Source organism: Oncorhynchus keta, chromosome 34 (genome assembly GCF_023373465.1).
Source record: "Oncorhynchus keta strain PuntledgeMale-10-30-2019 chromosome 34, Oket_V2, whole genome shotgun sequence".
NCBI lineage: Eukaryota > Metazoa > Chordata > Actinopteri > Salmoniformes > Salmonidae > Oncorhynchus > Oncorhynchus keta.
In genome coordinates, this window is record NC_068454.1 from 7,269,752 (window position 1) to 7,291,084 (window position 21,333).

The following is a 21,333-nucleotide window of genomic DNA, read 5'->3' on the forward strand; positions in this document are numbered from 1 at the left end:
TTCCTGCCAAGGCAGCAACTACTCTTCCTGGGGTTTATTATGGATCCCCATTAGTTCCTTCATGACAGCAGCTACTCTTACTGGGGTTTATTATGGATCCCTATTAGTTCCTGCCAAGACAGCAGCTACTCTTCCTGGGGGTTTATTATGGATCCCTATTAGTTCCTGCCAAGGCAGCAGCTACTATTCCTGGGGTTTATTTTGGATCCTCATTCGTTCCTACCAAGACAGCAGCTACTCTTCCTGGGGTTTATTATGGATCTCCATTAGTTCCTGTCAAGGCAGCAGCTACTCTTCCTGGGGTTTATAATGGATCCTCATTAGTTCCTACCAAGACAGCGGCTACTCTTCCTGGGGTTTATTATGGATCCCCATTAGTTCCTGCCAAGGCAGCAGCTACTATTCCTGGGGTTTATTTTGGATCCTCATTCGTTCCTACCAAGACAGCAGCTACTCTTCCTGGGGTTTATTATGGATCTCCATTAGTTCCTGTCAAGGCAGCAGCTACTCTTCCTGGGGTTTATAATGGATCCTCATTAGTTCCTACCAAGACAGCAGCTACTCTTCCTGGGGGTTTATTATGGATCCCTATTAGTTCCTGCCAAGACAGCAGCTACTCTTCCTGGGGTTTATTATGGATCCCCATTAGTTCCTGCCAAGGCAGCAGCTACTCTTCCTGGGGTTTATTATGGATCCCCATTAGTTCCTGCCAAGACAGCAGCTACTCTTCCTGGGGTTTATTATGGATCCCCATTAGTTCCTTCATGACAGCAGCTACTCTTACTGGGGTTTATTATGGATCCCTATTAGTTCCTGCCAAGACAGCAGCTACTCTTCCTGGGGGTTTATTATGGATCCCTATTAGTTCCTGCCAAGACAGCAGCTACTCTTCCTGGGGTTTATTATGGATCCCCATTAGTTCCTGCCAAGACAGCAGCTACTCTTCCTGGGGTTTATTATGGATCCCCATTAGTTCCTTCATGACAGCAGCTACTCTTACTGGGGTTTATTATGGATCCCTATTAGTTCCTGCCAAGACAGCAGCTACTCTTCCTGGGGGTTTATTATGGATCCCTATTAGTTCCTGCCAAGACAGCAGCTACTCTTCCTGGGGTTTATTATGGATCCCCATTAGTTCCTGCCAAGGCAGCAGCTACTCTTCCTGGGGTTTATTATGGATCCCCATTAGTTCCTGTCAAGGCAGCAGCTACTCTTCCTGGGGTTTATTGTGGATCCCCATTAGTTCCTGCCAAGGCAGCAGCTACTCTTCCTGGGGTTTATTGTGGATCCCCATTAGTTCCTGCCAAGGCAGCAGCTACTCTTCCTGGGGTTTATTATGGATCCCCGTTAGTTCCTGCCAATGCAGCAGCTACTCTTCCTGGGGTTTATTATGGATCCCCATTAGTTCCTGCCAAGGCAGCAGCTACTATTCCTGGGGTTTATTTTGGATCCTCATTCGTTCCTACCAAGACAGCAGCTACTCTTCCTGGGGTTTATTATGGATCTCCATTAGTTCCTGTCAAGGCAGCAGCTACTCTTCCTGGGGTTTATAATGGATCCTCATTAGTTCCTACCAAGACAGCGGCTACTCTTCCTGGGGTTTATTATGGATCCCCATTAGTTCCTGCCAAGGCAGCAGCTACTATTCCTGGGGTTTATTTTGGATCCTCATTCGTTCCTACCAAGACAGCAGCTACTCTTCCTGGGGTTTATAATGTTCCTGAAGGCAGCAGCTCCTTCCTGGGGTTTATAATGGATCCTCATTAGTTCCTACCAAGACAGCAGCTGTTCTTCCTGGGGTTTATAATGGATCCCCATTAGTTCCTGTCAAGGCAGCAGCTACTCTTCCTGGGGTTTATTATGGATCCCCATTAGTTCCTGTCAAGGCAGCAGCTACTCTTCCTGGGGTCCAAAACACCCACATTACATATAAAATAACAGATAGTTCACTGTTTTATGTTTGTACTGAATGAAAACAGGACATCATATAACATCCCAACACCACCACATGTCCACAACATGTTCAATACCACCATACAACAATGTGTGCGTACTGTTTACATGTGTCTGTACCTTTTGTGTCTCTTCACAGTCCCTGTTGTTCCGTAAGGTGTATCTTTACCTGCTTTTTAAATCTGATTCTACTGTTTGCATCAGTTATCAGATGTGGAATAGAGTTCCATGTAGTCATGGCTCAATGTAGTACTGTGTGCCTCCTATAGTCTGTTCTGGACTTGGGGACTGTGAAGACACCTCTGGTGGCATGTCTTGTGCGGTATGCATGGGTGTTCCGAGCTGTGTGCTAGTATTTTAGACAGCTCGGTACATTCAGCTTGTCAACACCTCTTACAAAAACAAGTAATGATGAAGTCCATCTGTCTTCCACTTTCAGCCAAGAGAGATTGACCTGCGTATTATTAATATTAGCTCTCTGTGTACATTTAAGTGCCAGTTGTGCTGCTCTGTTCTGAGCCAACTGCAATTTTCCTAAGTCCCTCTTTCTGGCACCTTATCACACTACAACACAGTTGCCTATGTGCTACAAAACTAGGGCCTGTAGGACCTGCCTTGTTGATAGTGCTGTTAAGAAGGCAGAGCAGAGCTTTATTATGGACAGACTTCTCCCCATCTTAGTTACTGTTGTATCAATATGTTTTGACCATGACAGTTTACAATCCAGAGTTACTCCAAGCAATTTAGTCACCTCAACTTGCTCAATGTTCACATTATTCATTACGAGACGTAGTTTAGTGAATGGTTTGTCCCAAATACAACTCTTTTAGTTTTGGAAATATGTAGGACTAACTTATTCCTTGCTACCCATTCCGAAACTAACTGCAGCTCTTTGTTAAGTGTTGCAGTCATTTCAGTCACTGTAGTAGCTGACATGTATAGTGTTTAGTCATCCGCATACATAGACACACTGGCTTTACTCAAAGTCAGTGGCATGTCGTTAGTAAAGATTGAAAAAGTAAGGGGCCTAAACAGCTACCCTGGGGAATTCCTGATTCTACCTAGATTATGTTGGAGAGCATTCCATTAAAAAACACCCTCTGTGTTCTTTTAGACAGGTAACTCTTTATCCACATTATAGCAGGGGGTGTAAAGCCATAACATATACGTTTTTACAGCAGCAGACTATGATCGATAATGTCAAAAGCTGCACTGAAGTCTAACAAAACAGCCCCCACAATCAGTTTATCATCAGTCATTTAAGTGCCGTGCTTGTTGAGTGTCCTCCCCTATAAGCGTGTTGAAAGTCTGTTGTCAATTTGTTTACTGTGAAATAACATTGTATCTGGTAAAACACCATTTTTTTTAGAAGTAAGGATTGGTAACAGGCTGAGTGGTTGGCTATTTGAGCCAGTAAAGGAGGATTTACTATTCTTGGGCAGCGGAATGACTTTAGCTTCCCTCCAGGCCTGAGGGCACATGCTCTCTAGTCGGCTTAAATTGAAGATGTGGCAATATCGTTCGCTATTATCCTCAGTAATTTTTCATCCAGATTGTCAGACCCCGGTGGCTTGTCATTCTTTTTATTTAGTTTAGTCACATTTCTTAATTTGCAGTACGTTTGCCAATCAGTTGTGCAGACAGACTTATTTGCCATTCCTTTTGCCTCATCCCTCTCAACCATACCATTTTCAAATTCCTCATCAATCCAAGGAGATTGCACAGTTTTTAGTCATTTTCTTAATGGCTGTGTGCTTATTAGTAACTGAAATAAGTAGTTTCATAAATGTGTCAAGTGCAGCATCTGGTTGCTCCTCATTACACAGCAGACCAGCAGCATCTGGTTGCTCCTCATTACACAGCAGACCAGCAGCATCTGGTTGCTCCTCATTACACACCACAGACCAGCAGCGTCTGGTGGCTCCTCATTACACACCAGACCAGCAGCGTCTGGTTGCTCCTCATTACACACCACAGACCAGCAGCATCTGGTTGCTCCTCATTACACACCAGACCAGCAGCGTCTGGTGGCTCCTCATTACACACCACAGACCAGCAGCATCTGGTTGCTCCTCATTACACACCAGACCAGCAGCGTCTGGTTGCTCCTCATTACACACCAGACCAGCAGCGTCTGGTGGCTCCTCATTACACACTACAGACCAGCAGCGTCTGGTAGCTCCTCATTACACACCACAGACCAGCAGCATCTGGTTGCTCCTCATTACACACCAGACCAGCAGCGTCTGGTTGCTCCTCATTACACACTACAGACCAGCAGCATCTGGTTGCTCCTCATTACACACTACAGACCAGCAGCGTCTGGTGGCTCCTCATTACACACCAGACCAGCAGCATCTGGTTGCTCCTCATTACACACCACAGACCAGCAGCATCTGGTTGCTCCTCATTACACACCACAGACCAGCAGCGTCTGGTGACTCCTCATTACACACCACAGACCTGCAGCATCTGGTTGCTCTCAGACACCAGACCAGCAGCGTCTGGTTGCTCCTCATTACACACCACAGACCAGCAGCGTCTGGTGGCTCCTCATTACACATCACAGACCAGCAGCGTCTGGTGGCTCCTCATTACACACCACAGACCAGCAGCGTCTGGTTGCTCCTCATTACACACCACAGACCAGCAGCATCTGGTTGCTCCTCATTACACACCACAGACCAGCAGCATCTGGTTGCTCCTCATTATACACCAGACCAGCAGCGTCTGGTTGCTCCTCATTACACACCAGACCAGCAGCATCTGGTGGCTCCTCATTACACACCACAGACCAGCAGCATCTGGTTGCTCCTCATTACACACCAGACCAGCAGCATCTGGTTGCTCCTCATTACACACCACAGACCAGCAGCATCTGGTTGCTCCTCATTACACATCACAGACCAGCAGCATCTGGTTGCTCCTCATTACACACCACAGACCAGCAGCGTCTGGTGGCTCCTCATTACACACCACAGACCAGCAGCGTCTGGTGGCTCCTCACTACACACCAGAGACCAGCACATATTCTTTACATCATCAACATGTGAATCACTACAAAACGTATTGTATGACCTCTTATACACTATATTAGGCCCAGCCTTTGAAACGTTGGTTTTCCTAGATATGGGCTATTATTTTGTGATCACTACATCCTATGGATTTAGATACTGCTTTAAAGAAAATATCGGCAGAATTAGTAAATATGATTTCATTCCTGTGCTGTTTGTAAATACCCTGGTAAGGTTGATTGACTGACAACCTGAACCTGTCACGCCCTGGTCTTAGTATTTTGTGTTTTCTTTATTATTTTGGTCAGGTCTGGGTGTGACATGGGTTTATTATGTGGTGTGTTTTGTCTTGGGTTTTTTGTAGGTATTGGGATTGTGGTATAGTGGGGTTGTCTAGAAAAGTCTATGGTTGCCTGGAGTGGTTCTCAATCAGAGTCAGGTGATTATCATTGTCTCTGATTGGGAACCATATTTAGGCAGCCATATTCTTTGAGTGTTTCGTGGGTGATTGTTCCTGTCTCTGTGTTTATTGTCACCAGATAGAGGCTGTTTAGGTTTTCACTGTTTATTGTTTTTTGTATACTGTTCGTGGTTTCATCTTTATTAAAGATGTATACAAATAACCACGCTGCATTTTGGTCCTCCTCTCCTTCACCGGAAGAAAACCTTAACAGAACCAGGTTACAGGGATCGGTTACAGTTTGAAGTGTTTTCTTGAGTAGGCAGCTTGATAAGCCAGTCAATATTTAAAATCACCCATAAAATATACCTCTGTTGACATCACACATATTATCCAGATACTGACTGTTAACACTTGGTGGACTATAGCAACTTCCCCCAAGAATTGGCTTTAGGTGAAGCAGGTGAAGTAATATGGCTGCAGGTTCAACAGTATTTAACATTATATTGTCTCTAAAGCTTTACAGGAATGTGTTTCTGAATATAGATCGCAACACCAGCCCTGTTAACATTTCTTTCTTTAGAGTAGATGTTATTAACCATGTATTGCTACCATTGTATCATCAAAGGTATTATCTAAGTGAGTTTCAGAGAGAGTCAGAATATGAATGTCATCTGTTACAAGCAAGTTATTGACTTCATGGACCTTGTTTCTCAGGCTGCAGATGTTAATGTGGTCTATTTTTAGCACTTTTCTGGGTTGCTTGATTGGTTTTTAATGCTTTACTGGGAAGCTTATCAGAGGTAGACTTACTCATGTTATTTACATTGGAACTGATAGTGCAGGGTGAGCTGCACTAAGTGGTCTTCTGTGATGGAGAAGCGATTGGTGTACACACACACACATTTTGATTGAACTGTTGATGGGGGAGTATTGTATATATATTTTAATATATAAAGCTGTCCCATAATGTATACTTTTGGTGACAGTACTGTTTTTCTTCCGGAATCGCTATGTAAATAAACACCCTTGAACAGAAGTACTGTTTCAGCTCCGCCATCATTTTATTTAATGGAGGTTAGGCTTTTTTTTTTTCAGTTTTGCCTTCTGGCCTGCTCTACATCTTCCTACAAGGGTACACCGCCTCAGTGTTAACAGTATAACTCTGGTTCATAGGCTCGTGATTACTGCATATAATAGCTGTAGGATCAGAGGAATTCAGGGCAATTAGGGAGACAAATTAAGTTACTTACATTGTGTCTGCCAATGCCTGCCAATGCCCCTAGGATACCCCATAATAACAAAGCGAAAACAGGGTTTTAGTCATTTTTGCAAGTCTCTGAATGTCCTTGAGTGGCCCAGCCAGAGCCCGGACTTGAACCCGATCAAACATCTCTGGAGAGACCTGAAAATAGCTGTGCAGCAACGCTCCCCACCCAACCTGACAGAGCTTGAGAGGATCTGCAGAGAAGAATGGGAGAAACTCCCCAAATGCAGATGTGCCAAGCTTGTAGCGTCATACACAATAAGACTCGAGGCTGTATTCGCTGCCAAAGGTGCTTCAACAAAGTATTAAAGGGTCTGAACACTTATGTAAAAAGTTACTTTATGAATTTGTACTAAATTCTACAAACCTGTTTCAGCTTTGTCATTATTGTGTAGATTGAGGGATTATTTTTAAAATCCATTTTAGAATAAGGCTGTAACGTAACAAAATGTGGAAAATGTTAAGTGGTCTGAATACTTGACGAATGTACTATATGCACGACCAATATTGCCTTTAGATTCACCTGTAAAACTTGTTGAGTTGGGAATTATTTTAAATCAAATGTCTAGTCACTGCTCAAGTATCGCAAAAGTACAAGTGGAACAAGCTATAACTGAATTTTTAGTTCAACGTTCTTTTTTTTTCACCTTTATCTAATTAGGTAAGCTAGTTGAGAACAAGTTCTCATTTACAACTGCGACCTGGATAAGACAAAGCAAAGCAACACAAACAACACAGAGTTACACATGGAATAAACAAACAGTCAAATAATACAATAGAGAAAGTCTATATACAGTGTGTGCAAATGAGGTAGGATTAGGGGGGTGAGGCAATAAATAGGCTGTAGTGGCGAAATTATTCCAGTATGGCAAATTAAACACTGGGGTGATAGATGTGCAGAAGATGAGTGTGCAAGTAGCGGTACTGGGGTGCAAAGGAGCAAGATAAATAAATAACAATATGGTGATGAGGTAGTTGGATGGGCTATTTACAGATGGGCTATGTACAGGTGCATTATCTGTGAGCTGCTCTGACAGCTGGTGCTTAAAGCTAGTGAGGGAGATATGAGTCTCCAGCTTCAGTGATTTTTGCAGTTCGTTCCAGTCATTGGCAGCAGAGAACTGGAAGGAAAGGTGGCCGAAGGAGGAATTGGCTTTGGGGATGACCAGTGAAATATACCTGCTGGAGTGCATGCTATGGGTGGGTGCTGCTATGGTGACCAGTGAGCTGAGATAAGGCGGGGCTTTACCTAGCAAAGACTTATAGATGACCTTGAGCCAGTGGGTTTGGCGACGAATATGAAACGAGGGCCAGCCAACGGGAGCATACAGGTCGCAGTGGTGGGTAGTATATGGGGCTTTGGTGACAAAATGGATGGCACTGTGATAGACTGCATCCAATTTGCCGAGTAGAGGGTTGGGGGCTATTTTGTAAATGACATCGCCGAAGTCAAGTATCGGTAGGATGGTCAGTTTTACGAGGGTATGTTTGGCAACGTGAGTGAAGGATGCTTTGTTGCGAAATAGAAAGCCGATTCTAGATTTAATTTTGGATTGGAGATGCTTAATGTGAGTCTGGAAGGAGAGTTTACAGTCTAGCCAGACACCTTGGTATTTGTAGTTGTCCACATATTCTAAGTCAGAACTGTCCAGAGTAGTGATGCTGGATGAGGTGGGTAGGTGTGGTCAGCGATCGGTTGAAGAGCATACATTTAGTTTTGCTTTCATTTAAGAGCAGTTGGAGGCCACAGAAGGAGAGTTGTATGTAACTTGTTGTTACAAAGAGGAAGGCTTTGGATTTGCAAAGAGGAAGGCTGGCCATGCAAATAGGTTTAATAGCATATCTTCATCCCTGATCTTGACAGCCTCTCTCCCCTCTATTTCCACAGGTCCTTCCAACCTGGACTCAGGGATAGACGGAACATAGTAAACGTAAAGCTGTAACAATCAAATGAGTATCATATGTTACGTTTCGTATGGTATGTAATTCATTTGTGGATGTCCATTTCATATGTTACGAATTGCAATTTGTTTTGGCTAACGTTAGCTAAGCTAGGGGATAAGGTTAGGGTAAAGGTTAGGCGTTTGTTAGTGTTGGATTCAGGGTCAATTTGTTTTGGCTAACGTTAGCTTAGCTAGGGGATAAGGTAAGGGTAAAGGTTAGGCATTTGTTCGTGTTGGATTCAGGGTCAATTTGTTTTGGCTAACGTTAGCTAAGCTAGGGGATAAGGTTAGGGTAAAGGTTAGGCGTTTGTTAGTGTTGGATTCAGGGTCTAGGTCTAGTGTTGGGTCTAGGAGCTACTTTAAACATCATAGTTGGGTTGGGGTTAGCTGCTTTATTGGCTAATGCACCATATGAAAGAGGATAGATGTTATAATTGTACTCTAAACAACATGTTGAAAGCGTTGATGTGAAAGCATATACAGTACGGAGTTACCTTAAGAGGATGTAGAGGTGTGGCAATGGAGGAGATGGGGAACAAAGTGAAAATGACATGACTTGGGAACGCCTCTCAGAACCTGGGGCCGGAAGGGTAAGACTGGGCGAAAGCATGAGGTGTTTTTAGGGTCTTCATTTTTGTGGAATCCAGCAGAAAAGTATAGAGTCAGGTGAAGAGAGAGTGAGAATCGTCATGATCTCAGACTTTGGTTTTCATGCATATATAATTATGCATTGCTTATCACGTTGTTAATACTGTTATGTTTTGTGTCTTTTTGTTGTTGTTTTCCAAGTCTTGTGCGACTCTTAGCAACCAGAAGAAGAGAAAAGGAGAAACACAAAAGCGTTCCAGCTGACATGGAACAAGACAGCAGGTTCAGCTGGAATGTCATTTTGCTGTGTGATGAGAGACGGAAATAAAATTGTGTGTGGTATGATCATAGAACAGAGGCCATAGGGCTCTAAGCCTGTAAACCTCCTTTTCAAGGCCTACCTTCAAACTCAGGGCCTCTTTGCTTGACATCATGGGAAAATCAAAAGAAATCAGCCAAGACCTCAGAAAATGGAAGACCTCCACAAGTCTGGTTCATCCTTGGGATCAATTTCCAAACGCCTGAAGGTATCACATTCATCTGTACAACCAATAGTACGCAAGTATAAACACCATGGGACCATGCAGCCGCCATACCGCTCAGGAAGGAGACACGTTGTCTCCTAGAGATGAGCGTACCTTGGTGCAAAAGTGCAAATCAATCCCAGAACAGCAGCAAAGGACCTTGTGAAGATGGTACAAAAGTATCTATATCCACAGTAAAACAAGTCCTATATCGACAACCTGAAAGGCTTCTCAGCAAGGAAGAAGCTATTGCTCCAAAACCACCATAAACAAAAAAGCCAGACTACAGTTTGCAACTGCACATGGGGACAAAGATCGTATTTTTTAGAGAAATGTTCTCTGGTCGGATGAACCAAAAATAGAATTGTTTGGCCATAATGACCATCGTCGTGTTGAGGAAAAAGGGGAGGCTTGCAAGCTGAAGAACACCATCCCAACCGTGAAGCATGGGGGTGGCAGCACCATGTTGTGGGGGTGCTTTGCTGCAGGAGGGACTGGTGCACTTCACAAAATAGATAACATCATGAGGCATGAAAATGTGGTTATATCGAAGCAAGATCAAGACATCAATCAGGAAGTTAAAGCTTGGTTGCAAATGCATTTTCCAAATGGACAATGACTCCAAGCATACTTCCAAAGTTGTGACAAAATGGCTTGAGGACAACAAAGTCAAGGTATTGGAGTGGCCATCACAAAGCCCTGACCTCAGTCCTATAGAAAGTTTGTGCGCAGAACTGAAAAAGCGTGTGAAAGGCCGACAAACCTGACTCAGTTATACCAGCTCTGTCAGGAGGAATGGGCCAAAAATTCACCCAACGTATTGTGGGAAGTTTGTGGAAGGCTACCCAAAACAGTTGACACAAGTTAAACAATTTAAAGGCAATGCTACCAAATACTAATTGAGTGCATGTAAACTTCTGGCCCACTGGGAATGTGATGAAAGAAATAAAAGTTGAAATAATGTCCTCCACTATTATTCTGACATTTCACATTCTTAATATAAAGTGTTGATCCTAACTGACCTAAGACAGGGATTTTACTGGGATTAAATGTCAGGAATTGTGACAAATAGAATTGAAATGTATTTGGCTAAGGTGTATGTAAAACTTCAACTTCAAATGTGTGTGTGCGTGTGTGTGTAATATGCACACACACACACACACAATCCAAATGTTGGCACTCCTTCTCACCAATCCTTACATCTATTATGGTTTGACAGAAAGGTAATAAACCATCATTTCTACCTTAAGGCAATCTGACCTCAACCCCTCATTTCAAAACATGTTTCTACCACCACCACTAGTATATACACTCCAATTTAGGCACAACTCCTTCTCTCTAATCCTTACATCTATTATGGTTTGACGGGAAGACGAAGTAATAGGGCAATAAAGCATCATTTCTCCCTTTAAGGGGACCTGACCTCAACCCCTCATTTTCCTAACCCACAGATCACCATCCGTATCCCCTATAGCAATCCTGTGACTTCCTCCCGTCCACCCAACACATTCCAAAGCCATCTGGCTCCTACAGATAACCATTAACTTCTGACAAACCAGTCGCTATCACTCCTTAAATAAGATACTGAGTTTAACAATGTTCCAAGTTGAACCCAGAATCTATCAATAACCAACATGTTCACAATCACATCTTCCCGCCCCAGTGTTAATTTATTAATCACAGACTACACAGAAAAATCAGTACAGTGTCAGTATACAATAAAAGGCCTGGGGCAAAGGGTATGAGATGAGAGATACTTTCTTTAATATGAATGCAACTCCATTTGGAAGCAATAGTTTACAGCATGCCCAACGATATAAAATGCAATAATATTTTGTGAACACTATTCACTACTTAACTCACATTAGGTAAATATCACTCTGCGTCAGACGTCAGCTTGGTATAAAGCGTAGACGATAAACATTTGTATTGGCTGTGGTTATGAGGCTTTGACAGATGCAAGGTATGGTGTGGTGATTTGTTAATGCATTTGGTTTCATGTCACTTCTTATCCAAATGTTATGCTGATTATTTCCTTGTTTAACTTTGACAAAATGTGGTGGAAAAACCTCTAGGCCAGGGCTGTTTATTGATGTCTCTCTTCCTCTTTCTGATTTGTTCGCTGAGGTGGAACAACTTCCACCTAGAGCAGGGCTGTCCAATTCTCTTCCTGGAGATCTACTGTCCAATTCTCTTCCTGGAGATCTACTGTCCTGTAGGCCAGGGCTGTCCAATCCTCTTCCTGGAGATCTACCGTCCTCTAGAGCAGGGCTGTCCAATCCTCTTCCTGGAGATCTACTGTCCTGTAGGCCAGGGCTGTCCAATCCTCTTCCTGGAGATCTACCGTCCTCTAGAGCAGGGCTGTCCAATCCTCTTCCTGGAGATCTACTGTCCTGTAGGCCAGGGCTGTCCAATCCTCTTCCTGGAGATCTACCGTCCTCTAGAGCAGGGCTGTCCAATCCTCTTCCTGGAGATCTACCGTCCTCTAGGCCAGGGCTGTCCAATCCTCTTCCTGGAGATCTACCGTCCTGTAGGTTTTCAGTCCAACCCTCTTCCTGGAGATCTACTGTCCTGTAGGTTTAGAGGTTAGAGGATTGGACAGCCCTGGCCTACAGGACAGTAGATCTCCAGGAAGAGGATTGGACAGCCCTGGCCTACAGGACAGTAGATCTCCAGGAAGAGGATTAGACAGCCCTGGCCTACAGGACAGTAGATCTCCAGGAAGAGGATTGGACAGCCCTGCTCTAGGTGGAAGTTGTTCCACCTCAGCGAACAAATCATCAGAAAGAGGAAGAGACAATGAACATAAACCTTCAGGGATTCAGTTCTTGTTTAAGACTCAGGGGTCCAACCAGTAACAGTTGGACCAAAGCACCTTTCAAAACAAAGATGAAGTCAAATAATAAGGTATCAGAGAGAAAACATGACACTTCCTGATGTCAGATTCTATAAGAATCATAAAAGGACAAAACTAATTAAAATGTTTCTAAAAGTAACACAATAAAAAATGTAAAAACAACAGGCACTCCGACGTGGCAGGATGTGACTATGTACACACAGGACATTCAGTACTTACACTGACAACACACACATCAAATACACTACTGCCAATGTACTGTCTATCATCTATACTAAGCACGCACACACACAGGACTCTCAGACATTCAGTACTTACACTGACAACACACACACCAAATACACTACTGCCAATGTACTGTCTATCATCTATACTAAGCACGCACACACACAGGACTCTCAGACATTCAGTACTTACACTGACAACACACGCCCACACACGAAATGCACTGCTGCCAATGTACTGTCTTATCTATCCAAGGCACACACACAAACACACACGACAGGATTCGTTTAGAAGATTAATTAACCAGAACCATTCCTTTTCAAGAAAATGTCTTGACAGGAAAAATAGGTAGATTTTTGGGGGGATTGAAATGGTTAAAACTGATACCCTGTTGTTTAAAACACAATGAGCTACCCTGTTTCCCCCTGGATTCACACACTTCACAGGACGCTATAAAATGGAGCGACGGTCTCAGAATTCACTGGGAACAGAAAGTACGCCCCTGGCTGTGACCAGCCGAGTCTTGAGATGAGATAAACGTGTTCCAAACTACACTAAAACATGTCAGTCATTACACCGGCCATAGAAAAGCAAGATGGACTGGGGTCTTTTAGACATCTTGAAGTCAAATGCGCCCCCCCCCCCCCATAAGAAATCTGACATTCTAAAGCTTGTTTCTATGCCCTTGAAAAAAACACACAGCAACATGGGATTCATTAAGTCCACTGATGATACAGTCCCAAAATGTTTTGCATGTCAACAGACACGTTTTCAAAATATTGGGACTTTCAAGAAGCAAAGTGTCACTTGGCACACAATGATGCATTTTACATCATGTGACACTTTGCTTCTTGAAAGTCCCAATATTTTGAAAACGTATCTGTTCACATGCAAAACATTTTGGGACTGTATCAACAGTGCACTTAATGAAACAATATCATAAGATAGTTTTGGAGTAGATGTTTCCTGTAATGTAGGCAGGACAGGTGACGATGCGTCTTTGGCTCAGAGACGTCATCGTCTTCAGTGTCCTTTGAGGAAAAGCAGCAAGATGGAGACTTGAGAACATTCTGTGCAACCATTCTCATTTCTTCATTACAAATCGCCAACCATCATTGATGCTTTCCACTTAGCTCTCCTCTCTCCATTTCTCCTCAGACGCAAACATCCACAATCCCCTCGTCCAGATCTCTTTCGTCAGCCGACTCTCTCCCCATCTCCTCCATCTTGACCTGCTCTAGTGTCTGCCAGGAGTCCACTTCCTGGTCTCTCCTGATTGGCTCCCCACCACTACGACCCTGCTGGGCGGAGCCTCCCTCTGTGGAGTAGATTCCAGAGTCTCCGCTGTCCTGGCGGATGTGTCTGCCGTTGTCCTGCTCCAGCTCTGAGGGGGGCGCTGTAAGGGGAGGAGGGACGTGTATTTCCAGTAGCACCACCTCAGGACAGATGGTCAGCTTATCACAGCACAGCTCCGCCTCTGAATCAGCAGTGAGGAGGCGGGGCATGTCAGAGCCAGGGGAGGAGTCACAGAGGTACTGGGGGGAGGGGAAGAGAGAAAGATAAATTGCCATTGCTTATTCCGAACCACCCTGAAACACACAGACACACCCACCAACCAAGAGGATGGACGGTACACCTGAATATTACTGTTATGCTGTTTACTGTTGAGTAAGCGTTTGTGAGGCCTACCTCCTGGATGTGTGCAGGCAGCTGGATAGAAGGGTAAAAGGTGTTTTTGAGGACTCTGTAGAACCTGAAGAAGGCGTAGGAGGGAAGCAACACGAGCAGGAAACACACCATCATGGAGACCAGGAAGTACAGGAAGATCTGCCAGTACGGGGTGTCACCTGAGGACGAGAACAGTCACACTTTAGTGGCCTTATTATGCAATTACTCCTGTAAAACACGCTGTCTGGCATCTCTACACACACATTACACAGGTAGGTAATTTGTCAAGCAATTTGGAAACCAATCTCCAAGCCTTTAGTGTGAAGTGTTCATTCCTACCCTCCGTCTGCATGCACTGGGGTCCTGTGTAGCTGCTAGTCTTGTTGTAGTAGTCGTAGCGAGACTGGATCATGACACAGTACCACGTCCAGGCCTCCAGCTCAGGCAGCGTCACCAGGTTGTTGCTAGAGTCCAACACTTTAGGCTTCAGACCCTGAACATCCAATAAGAACACGTTATAAAATCAGACAGTGTTGAGAGACGCTGCCCTGTCTTGCACTACCCCCCCCCAGACGTTCCACTTATTTCACCCATTCCAGTAGGAGCACATGGGATTCTAGTGGTGAACTCATCATCAAGCCCTTCACAAGTTGAATCAGATGTGCTAGTCCTGAATACGTCTCAACAAGTGGAACGGTTGGGGGTACTCCAGGAACGGTTTGGGACATAGAGATGATATATAAATCATACCCATCTGCTCTGGTGTAACACAGGGACACAGCAGAAGAGTTATTGATGTTGTTTCAACTGGAAGAGTTCCAGAGAACAGAGAACATGGAACAAAACTGAATACAAAGCACCATAGAACACTTCAAAACCTTCCAGAATACAAAGCACCATCATAGAACACTTCAAAACCTTCCAGAATACAAAGCACCATCATAGAACACTTCAAACCTTCCAGAATACAAAGCACCATCATAGAACACTTCAAACCCTTCCAGAATACAAAGCACCTTCATAGAACACTTCAAACCCTTCCAGAATACAAAGCACCGTCATAGAACACTTCAAAACCTTCCAGAATACAAAGCACCGTCATAGAACACTTCAAAACCTTCCAGAATACAAAGCACCATCATAGAACACTTCAAAACCTTCCAGAATACAAAGCACCATCATAGAACACTTCAAAACCTTCCAGAATACAAAGCACCGTCATAGAACACTTCAAACCCTTCCAGAATACAAAGCACCGTCATAGAACACTTCAAAACCTTCCAGAATACAAAGCACCATCATAGAACACTTCAAACCCTTCCAGAATACAAAGCACCATCATAGAACACTTCAAAACCTTCCAGAATACAAAGCACCATCATAGAACACTTCAAACCCTTCCAGAATACAAAGCACCATCATAGAACACTTCAAAACCTTCCAGAATACAAAGCACCGTCATAGAACACTTCAAAACCTTCCAGAATACAAAGCACCGTCATAGAACACTTCAAACCCTTCCAGAATACAAAGCACCTTCATAGAACACTTCAAAACCTTCCAGAATACAAAGCACCATCATAGAACACTTCAAATACCACCATTAGAACACTCAGAATACAAAGCACCATCATAGAACACTTCAAACCCTTCCAGAATACAAAGCACCATCATAGAACACTTCAAAACCTTCCAGAATACAAAGCACCATCATAGAACACTTCAAAACCTTCCAGAATACAAAGCACCATCATAGAACACTTCAAACCCTTCCAGAATACAAAGCACCATCATAGAACACTTCAAACCCTTCCAGAATACAAAGCACCATCATAGAACACTTCAAAACCTTCCAGAATACAAAGCACCATCATAGAACACTTCAAAACCTTCCAGAATACAAAGCACCATCATAGAACACTTCAAACCCTTCCAGAATACAAAGCACCATCATAGAACACTTCAAACCCTTCCAGAATACAAAGCACCATCATAGAACACTTCAAACCCTTCCAGAATACAAAGCACCATCATAGAACACTTCAAAACCTTCCAGAATACAAAGCACCATCATAGAACACTTCAAAACCTTCCAGAATACAAAGCACCATCATAGAACACTTCAAACCCTTCCAGAATACAAAGCACCTTCATAGAACACTTCAAACCCTTCCAGAATACAAAGCACCATCATAGAACACTTCAAAACCTTCCAGAATACAAAGCACCGTCATAGAACACTTCAAAACCTTCCAGAATACAAAGCACCGTCATAGAACACTTCAAAACCTTCCAGAATACAAAGCACCATCATAGAACACTTCAAAACCTTCCAGAATACAAAGCACCATCATAGAACACTTCAAAACCTTCCAGAATACAAAGCACCATCATAGAACACTTCAAACCCTTCCAGAATACAAAGCACCATCATAGAACACTTCAAAACCTTCCAGAATACAAAGCACCATCATAGAACACTTCAAACCCTTCCAGAATACAAAGCACCATCATAGAACACTTCAAACCCTTCCAGAATACAAAGCACCAACCAGTTAACTGCATAATGCTAAATAACTCAGACACTAGAGAAGCTAAACCAAGTTTAATTCTCCCCAAAGGGTCGTTACAGCGGTGATTCGGACAACAAAAAAACACTTCACACAAGCATCTCCTAGGCTGAGTCTCCTCTTCCACAACCTAACAGCCAATGCATCTCTGTTAGACAGAACCTTGGTGATATCGGTTCTTCCTCACCTCATCTGACCTCTACCCCAAAGTGCTCACTCCTCCCCAACTCACGGCTGTCATGGTTATTGATACCAGACTGTGTCTCTTCTCCTCCCAGAGGATCCCTGATGGCTAACAGTGACATATCCTGACAATGTAAACGTTATACATTACCCTCTCTCCCTCAGTGACATATCCTGACAATGTAAACGATACATTACCCTCTCTCCCTCAGTGACATATCCTGACAACGTAAACGATACATTACCCTCTCTCCCTCAGTGACATATCCTGACAATGTAAACGATACATTACCCTCTCTCCCTCAGTGACATATCCTGACAATGTAAACATTACATTACCCTCTCTCCCTCAGTGACATATCCTGACAATGTAAACGATACATTACCCTCTCTCCCTCAGTGACATATCCTGACAATGTAAACAATACATTGCCCTCTCATTGTTAGGTTCTAAGATCTCCACCAGTCTCCCCTCATCAATGCCTGCCACATGTAATCACGCAACATATTCCAAGCTTAGTTGTCTTACTAGAGAGATTTGATTTGACTCCTCACTCCTTTACATACTATGGGTCTGATCTATCATGTCTTTAATATCGCAATGTTCAAAGTCTATCCAACAATAGAAAAACACACTTGTGTTCCTATCTTTAAGTTTGTTGTTTAGAATGTTACATGTTGTAGTTTCTGGTAGCAGTTACAAGGTTACTGAGGGGAGGCCCAGGTGACAGCAGTCCCAGGGTTACTGAGGGGAGGCCCAGGTGACAGCAGTCCCAGGGTTACTGAGGGGAGGCCCAGGTGACAGCAGTCCCAGGGTTACTGAGGGGAGGCCCAGGTGACAGCAGTCCCAGGGTTACTGAGGGGAGGCCCAGGTGACAGCAGTCCCAGGGTTACTGAGGGGAGGCCGAGGTGAAAGCAGTCCCAGGGTTACTGAGGGGAGGCCCAGGTGACAGCAGTCCCAGGGTTACTGAGGGGAGGCCCAGGTGACAGCAGTCCCAGGGTTACTGAGGGGAGGCCCAGGTTACAGCAGTCCCAGGGTTACTGAGGGGAGGCCCAGGTGACAGCAGTCCCAGGGTTACTGAGGGGAGGCCCAGGTGACAGCAGTCCCAGGGTTACTGAGGGGAGGCCCAGGTGACAGCAGTCCCAGGGTTACTGAGGGGAGGCCCAGGTGACAGCAGTCCCAGGGTTACTGAGGGGAGGCCCAGGTTACAGCAGTCCCAGGGTTAGTTAGGGGAGGCCCAGGTGATAGCAGTCCCAGGGTTACTGAGGGGAGGCCCAGGTGACAGCAGTCCCAGGTTTACTGAGGGGAGGCCCAGGTGACAGCAGTCCCAGGGTTACTGAGGGGAGGCCCAGGTGACAGCAGTCCCAGGGTTACTGAGGGGAGGCCCAGGTGACAGCAGTCCCAGGGTTACTGAGGGGAGGCCCAGGTGATAGCAGTCCCAGGGTTACTGAGGGGAGGCTAAGGTTACAGCAGTCCCAGGGTTACTGAGGGGAGGCCCAGGAATCTTTAGAGGCCACAAAACAAGGCAGAAGGTTGTGCCAGTACCTGAGGGTCATCAGAGCGGCTCCAGTACAGGATGCGGTAGTACAGGTAGAGGACGTGTTCCTTCATGGAGTGCTGGGTGCTGGTCACGGGGTCAGAGATGGTCACGTCCAGCAGGTTCCCCACAGGAGCCATCTCCACCCTGGACGGTGGGCCCAACGAAGCTAGACAGGGGGAAGAACAGATAAGACCTAAATAAACTCAAGAGTTACAATACAGCCAACTCCAGAGTCCTGGGAATGATTCTTGGTGAATGACAGATTAACTGTTTGTGAGTGAGTGTAGTTGTGTGTGTGTGTGTGTGTGTGTGTGTGTGTGTGCGAGGATAGTGTTGTGTGTGTGTGCGCGAGGATAGTGTTGTGTGTGTGTGCGCGCGCGCGGATAGTGTTGTGTGTGTGTGAACACTTCACTCTGACCATTGTACTCGCCCTAGCAGAGCTGGTTAGTCTGGTTTCATGTTATCCAGAGCGTTGGTGACTAAATATGCTAATGGAAAGAATGTTATTATGCTTCTTTTTTTTTGCGGACGTTTACTGACACCGGTGTTCAACAGGTTTTACGAGTTCATAAATTCATCATCTATTCTGCGCTCTGGCACAAGAGAGTGCTCTGAAATCGGAGTAGCTAGCCGGAGTGAATTAACAATGTCCATTGACAACGCACAACGACTATAGCACTTAGCTAAGCATGACGTGAATAATCAAGTCGATAAACGTTAGGTAGTTAAATAGCATGTAGTTAATATACTGGCAAGTCCAATGTATTAGTAGCCAACTAACGTTAGGTAGCTAGCTAAGCTCACAAACCAGTACATGCTGTAATATGCTATGTGGTTCGTAAGGATAGCGTAGCAAACAAAGTGTAACTTTTTTGAAAAGTAATTACTTGATGACATTACTCAACATTTGTCATAATTAGTTAAAGCACTGAATTTGTATCCTCTCTCATCAGACCTCGGCTGCATATTTTCCACCATTTACTACAAATCTGAAAATGTTGTGAAGCCACACCCCCTTTTCTGAGGAATTGCATTATGGGCCCTAAAAGCACAGAAATGGTGTCTACTGCTTGTATACTTTGTTTAAAATTCAGTACAACATCCGGGAACTTTTGGCATACTAACTACATCCACACTATGACCAATAAGCAGACTACATACTCAATTTAAGTCACTAATAGTACAGTTAGAGCAGTTCGCATGAGTATTCGAACACATCTTAAGTGTCACAAGTTACAGATACATTTTAAGATTAGAAACAACTGCAGCTATCACAAACAGTGTCGTCGATCAGCGTCTTAAAAAACAGGCAAAGACACTAACTCCCATAACTTTAATATCTTTCGAAGCATATTTCAGGATGAAGGCATTAAGGGAAAAAGATGCCTTCCCCACCTCAGATCTAGACTTAGGAACAGACAAGGACAGCAGCGACAGAATGAAGACTGTAATTGAGTGACTGATCTGGTCAGTAATGAACAGAGATACAAAGGGAGTAGTGTACCAGTGCTTTAGCCTCCTGGTGGAGAGGTACATTGCACCATGGGTAATTGATGTAGCATTTGTCATGAATCTTGAAGCACCATGATACACTCTGGACTTAATGTAAGGTACTTGTGGCTGTCTGCATATAGACAATATCACCATAAATCGAGGACCGATAAAGTGCTTTGAACAAAATCCTTTCTGATAGATATTGAAAAGCAAGATTTGTTCCTAAAAATAGAAACCCAATTTCAACATCAGTTTCTTCGTCAATATTGTTTTAAATTCAGCTTTTCATCTAACCAATTCCCAAGATACTTACAGGTGACCCTATGAAATGTGTGACGCCATCTGTTAACTTGAAGAGAAGAAAAATAATCATACATTTAGTTTCTTGCATTAAGCACAAGTGTCAATTTGAAAATATGCCTCTGAATAACATCAAAAGCCAACTATAAGTCCTGAAAAGCGATCTCAATATTAGATGCGCTAGAATAAATCATTGTGATTTATAGTGATATATAGTGATATATGTGCATGCAGAGCAAACAACAAGCTGCACAAGAACTCACTACTGTAATGGTCCAGGTTACAAAGTGGCTCAGTGACTCACTACTGTAATGGTCCAGGTTACATAGTGGCTCACTACTGTAATGGTCCAGGTTACAAAGTGGCTCAGTGACTCACTACTGTAATGGTCCAGGTTACAAAGTGGCTCAGTGACTCACTACTGTAATGGTCCAGGTTACATAGTGGCTCACTACTGTAATGGTCCAGGTTACAAAGTGGCTCAGTGACTCACTACTGTAACGGTCCAGGTTACAAAGTGGCTCAGTGACTCACTACTGTAATGGTCCAGGTTACAAAGTGGCTCAGTGACTCACTACTGTAATGGTCCAGGTTACATAGTGGCTCACTACTGTAATGGTCCATGGTTACATAGTGGCTCAGTGACTCACTACTGTAATGGTCCAGGTTGCATAGTGGCTCAGTGACTCACTACTGTAATGGTCCAGGTTACAAAGTGGCTCAGTGACTCACTACTGTAATGGTCCAGGTTACAAAGTGGCTCAGTGACTCACTACTGTAATGGTCCAGGTTACAAAGTGGCTCAG

At 44.1% G+C, this 21,333-nt stretch overlaps 2 protein-coding genes and 2 long non-coding RNA genes across 4 annotated transcripts in view; 2 read left to right on the forward strand and 2 right to left on the reverse strand.

Moving 5' to 3' along the window:
- The first annotated feature begins 2,040 nt into the window (after positions 1-2,040).
- LOC127914963 (uncharacterized) lies at positions 2,041-10,806 on the forward strand. The gene is made up of 2 exons (XM_052492820.1): positions 2,041-8,780; positions 8,864-10,806. Exon 1 carries the CDS (start codon positions 3,697-3,699, stop codon positions 5,212-5,214), a length of 1,518 nt encoding a protein of 505 aa, XP_052348780.1. The 5' UTR covers positions 2,041-3,696; the 3' UTR covers positions 5,215-8,780; positions 8,864-10,806.
- A 534-nt stretch (positions 10,807-11,340) lies between these two features.
- LOC118366690 (interferon alpha/beta receptor 1a) overlaps positions 11,341-21,333 on the reverse strand; it is a 28,510-nt gene continuing 18,517 nt past the window's right edge. The window contains exons 4-7 of the mRNA XM_052492821.1: positions 18,739-18,899; positions 14,779-14,932; positions 14,461-14,618; positions 11,341-14,306 (exon numbers count right to left, since the gene is read on the reverse strand). Coding sequence (XP_052348781.1) covers positions 13,926-14,306; positions 14,461-14,618; positions 14,779-14,932; positions 18,739-18,899 — 854 coding nt within the window. The 3' untranslated portion in view covers positions 11,341-13,925. The remainder of the gene's footprint in view (positions 14,307-14,460; positions 14,619-14,778; positions 14,933-18,738; positions 18,900-21,333) is intronic.
- On the reverse strand, positions 15,310-16,949 carry LOC127914964 (uncharacterized). Its single transcript, XR_008089615.1, has 6 exons — positions 16,809-16,949; positions 16,489-16,728; positions 16,289-16,408; positions 16,129-16,208; positions 15,397-15,996; positions 15,310-15,357 (listed from the first exon to the last, which is right to left on the reverse strand). It is a non-coding gene; the product is annotated as an uncharacterized LOC127914964 (long non-coding RNA).
- Positions 18,113-18,694, forward strand: LOC127914965 (uncharacterized). Its single transcript, XR_008089616.1, has 3 exons — positions 18,113-18,212; positions 18,250-18,397; positions 18,509-18,694. It is a non-coding gene; the product is annotated as an uncharacterized LOC127914965 (long non-coding RNA).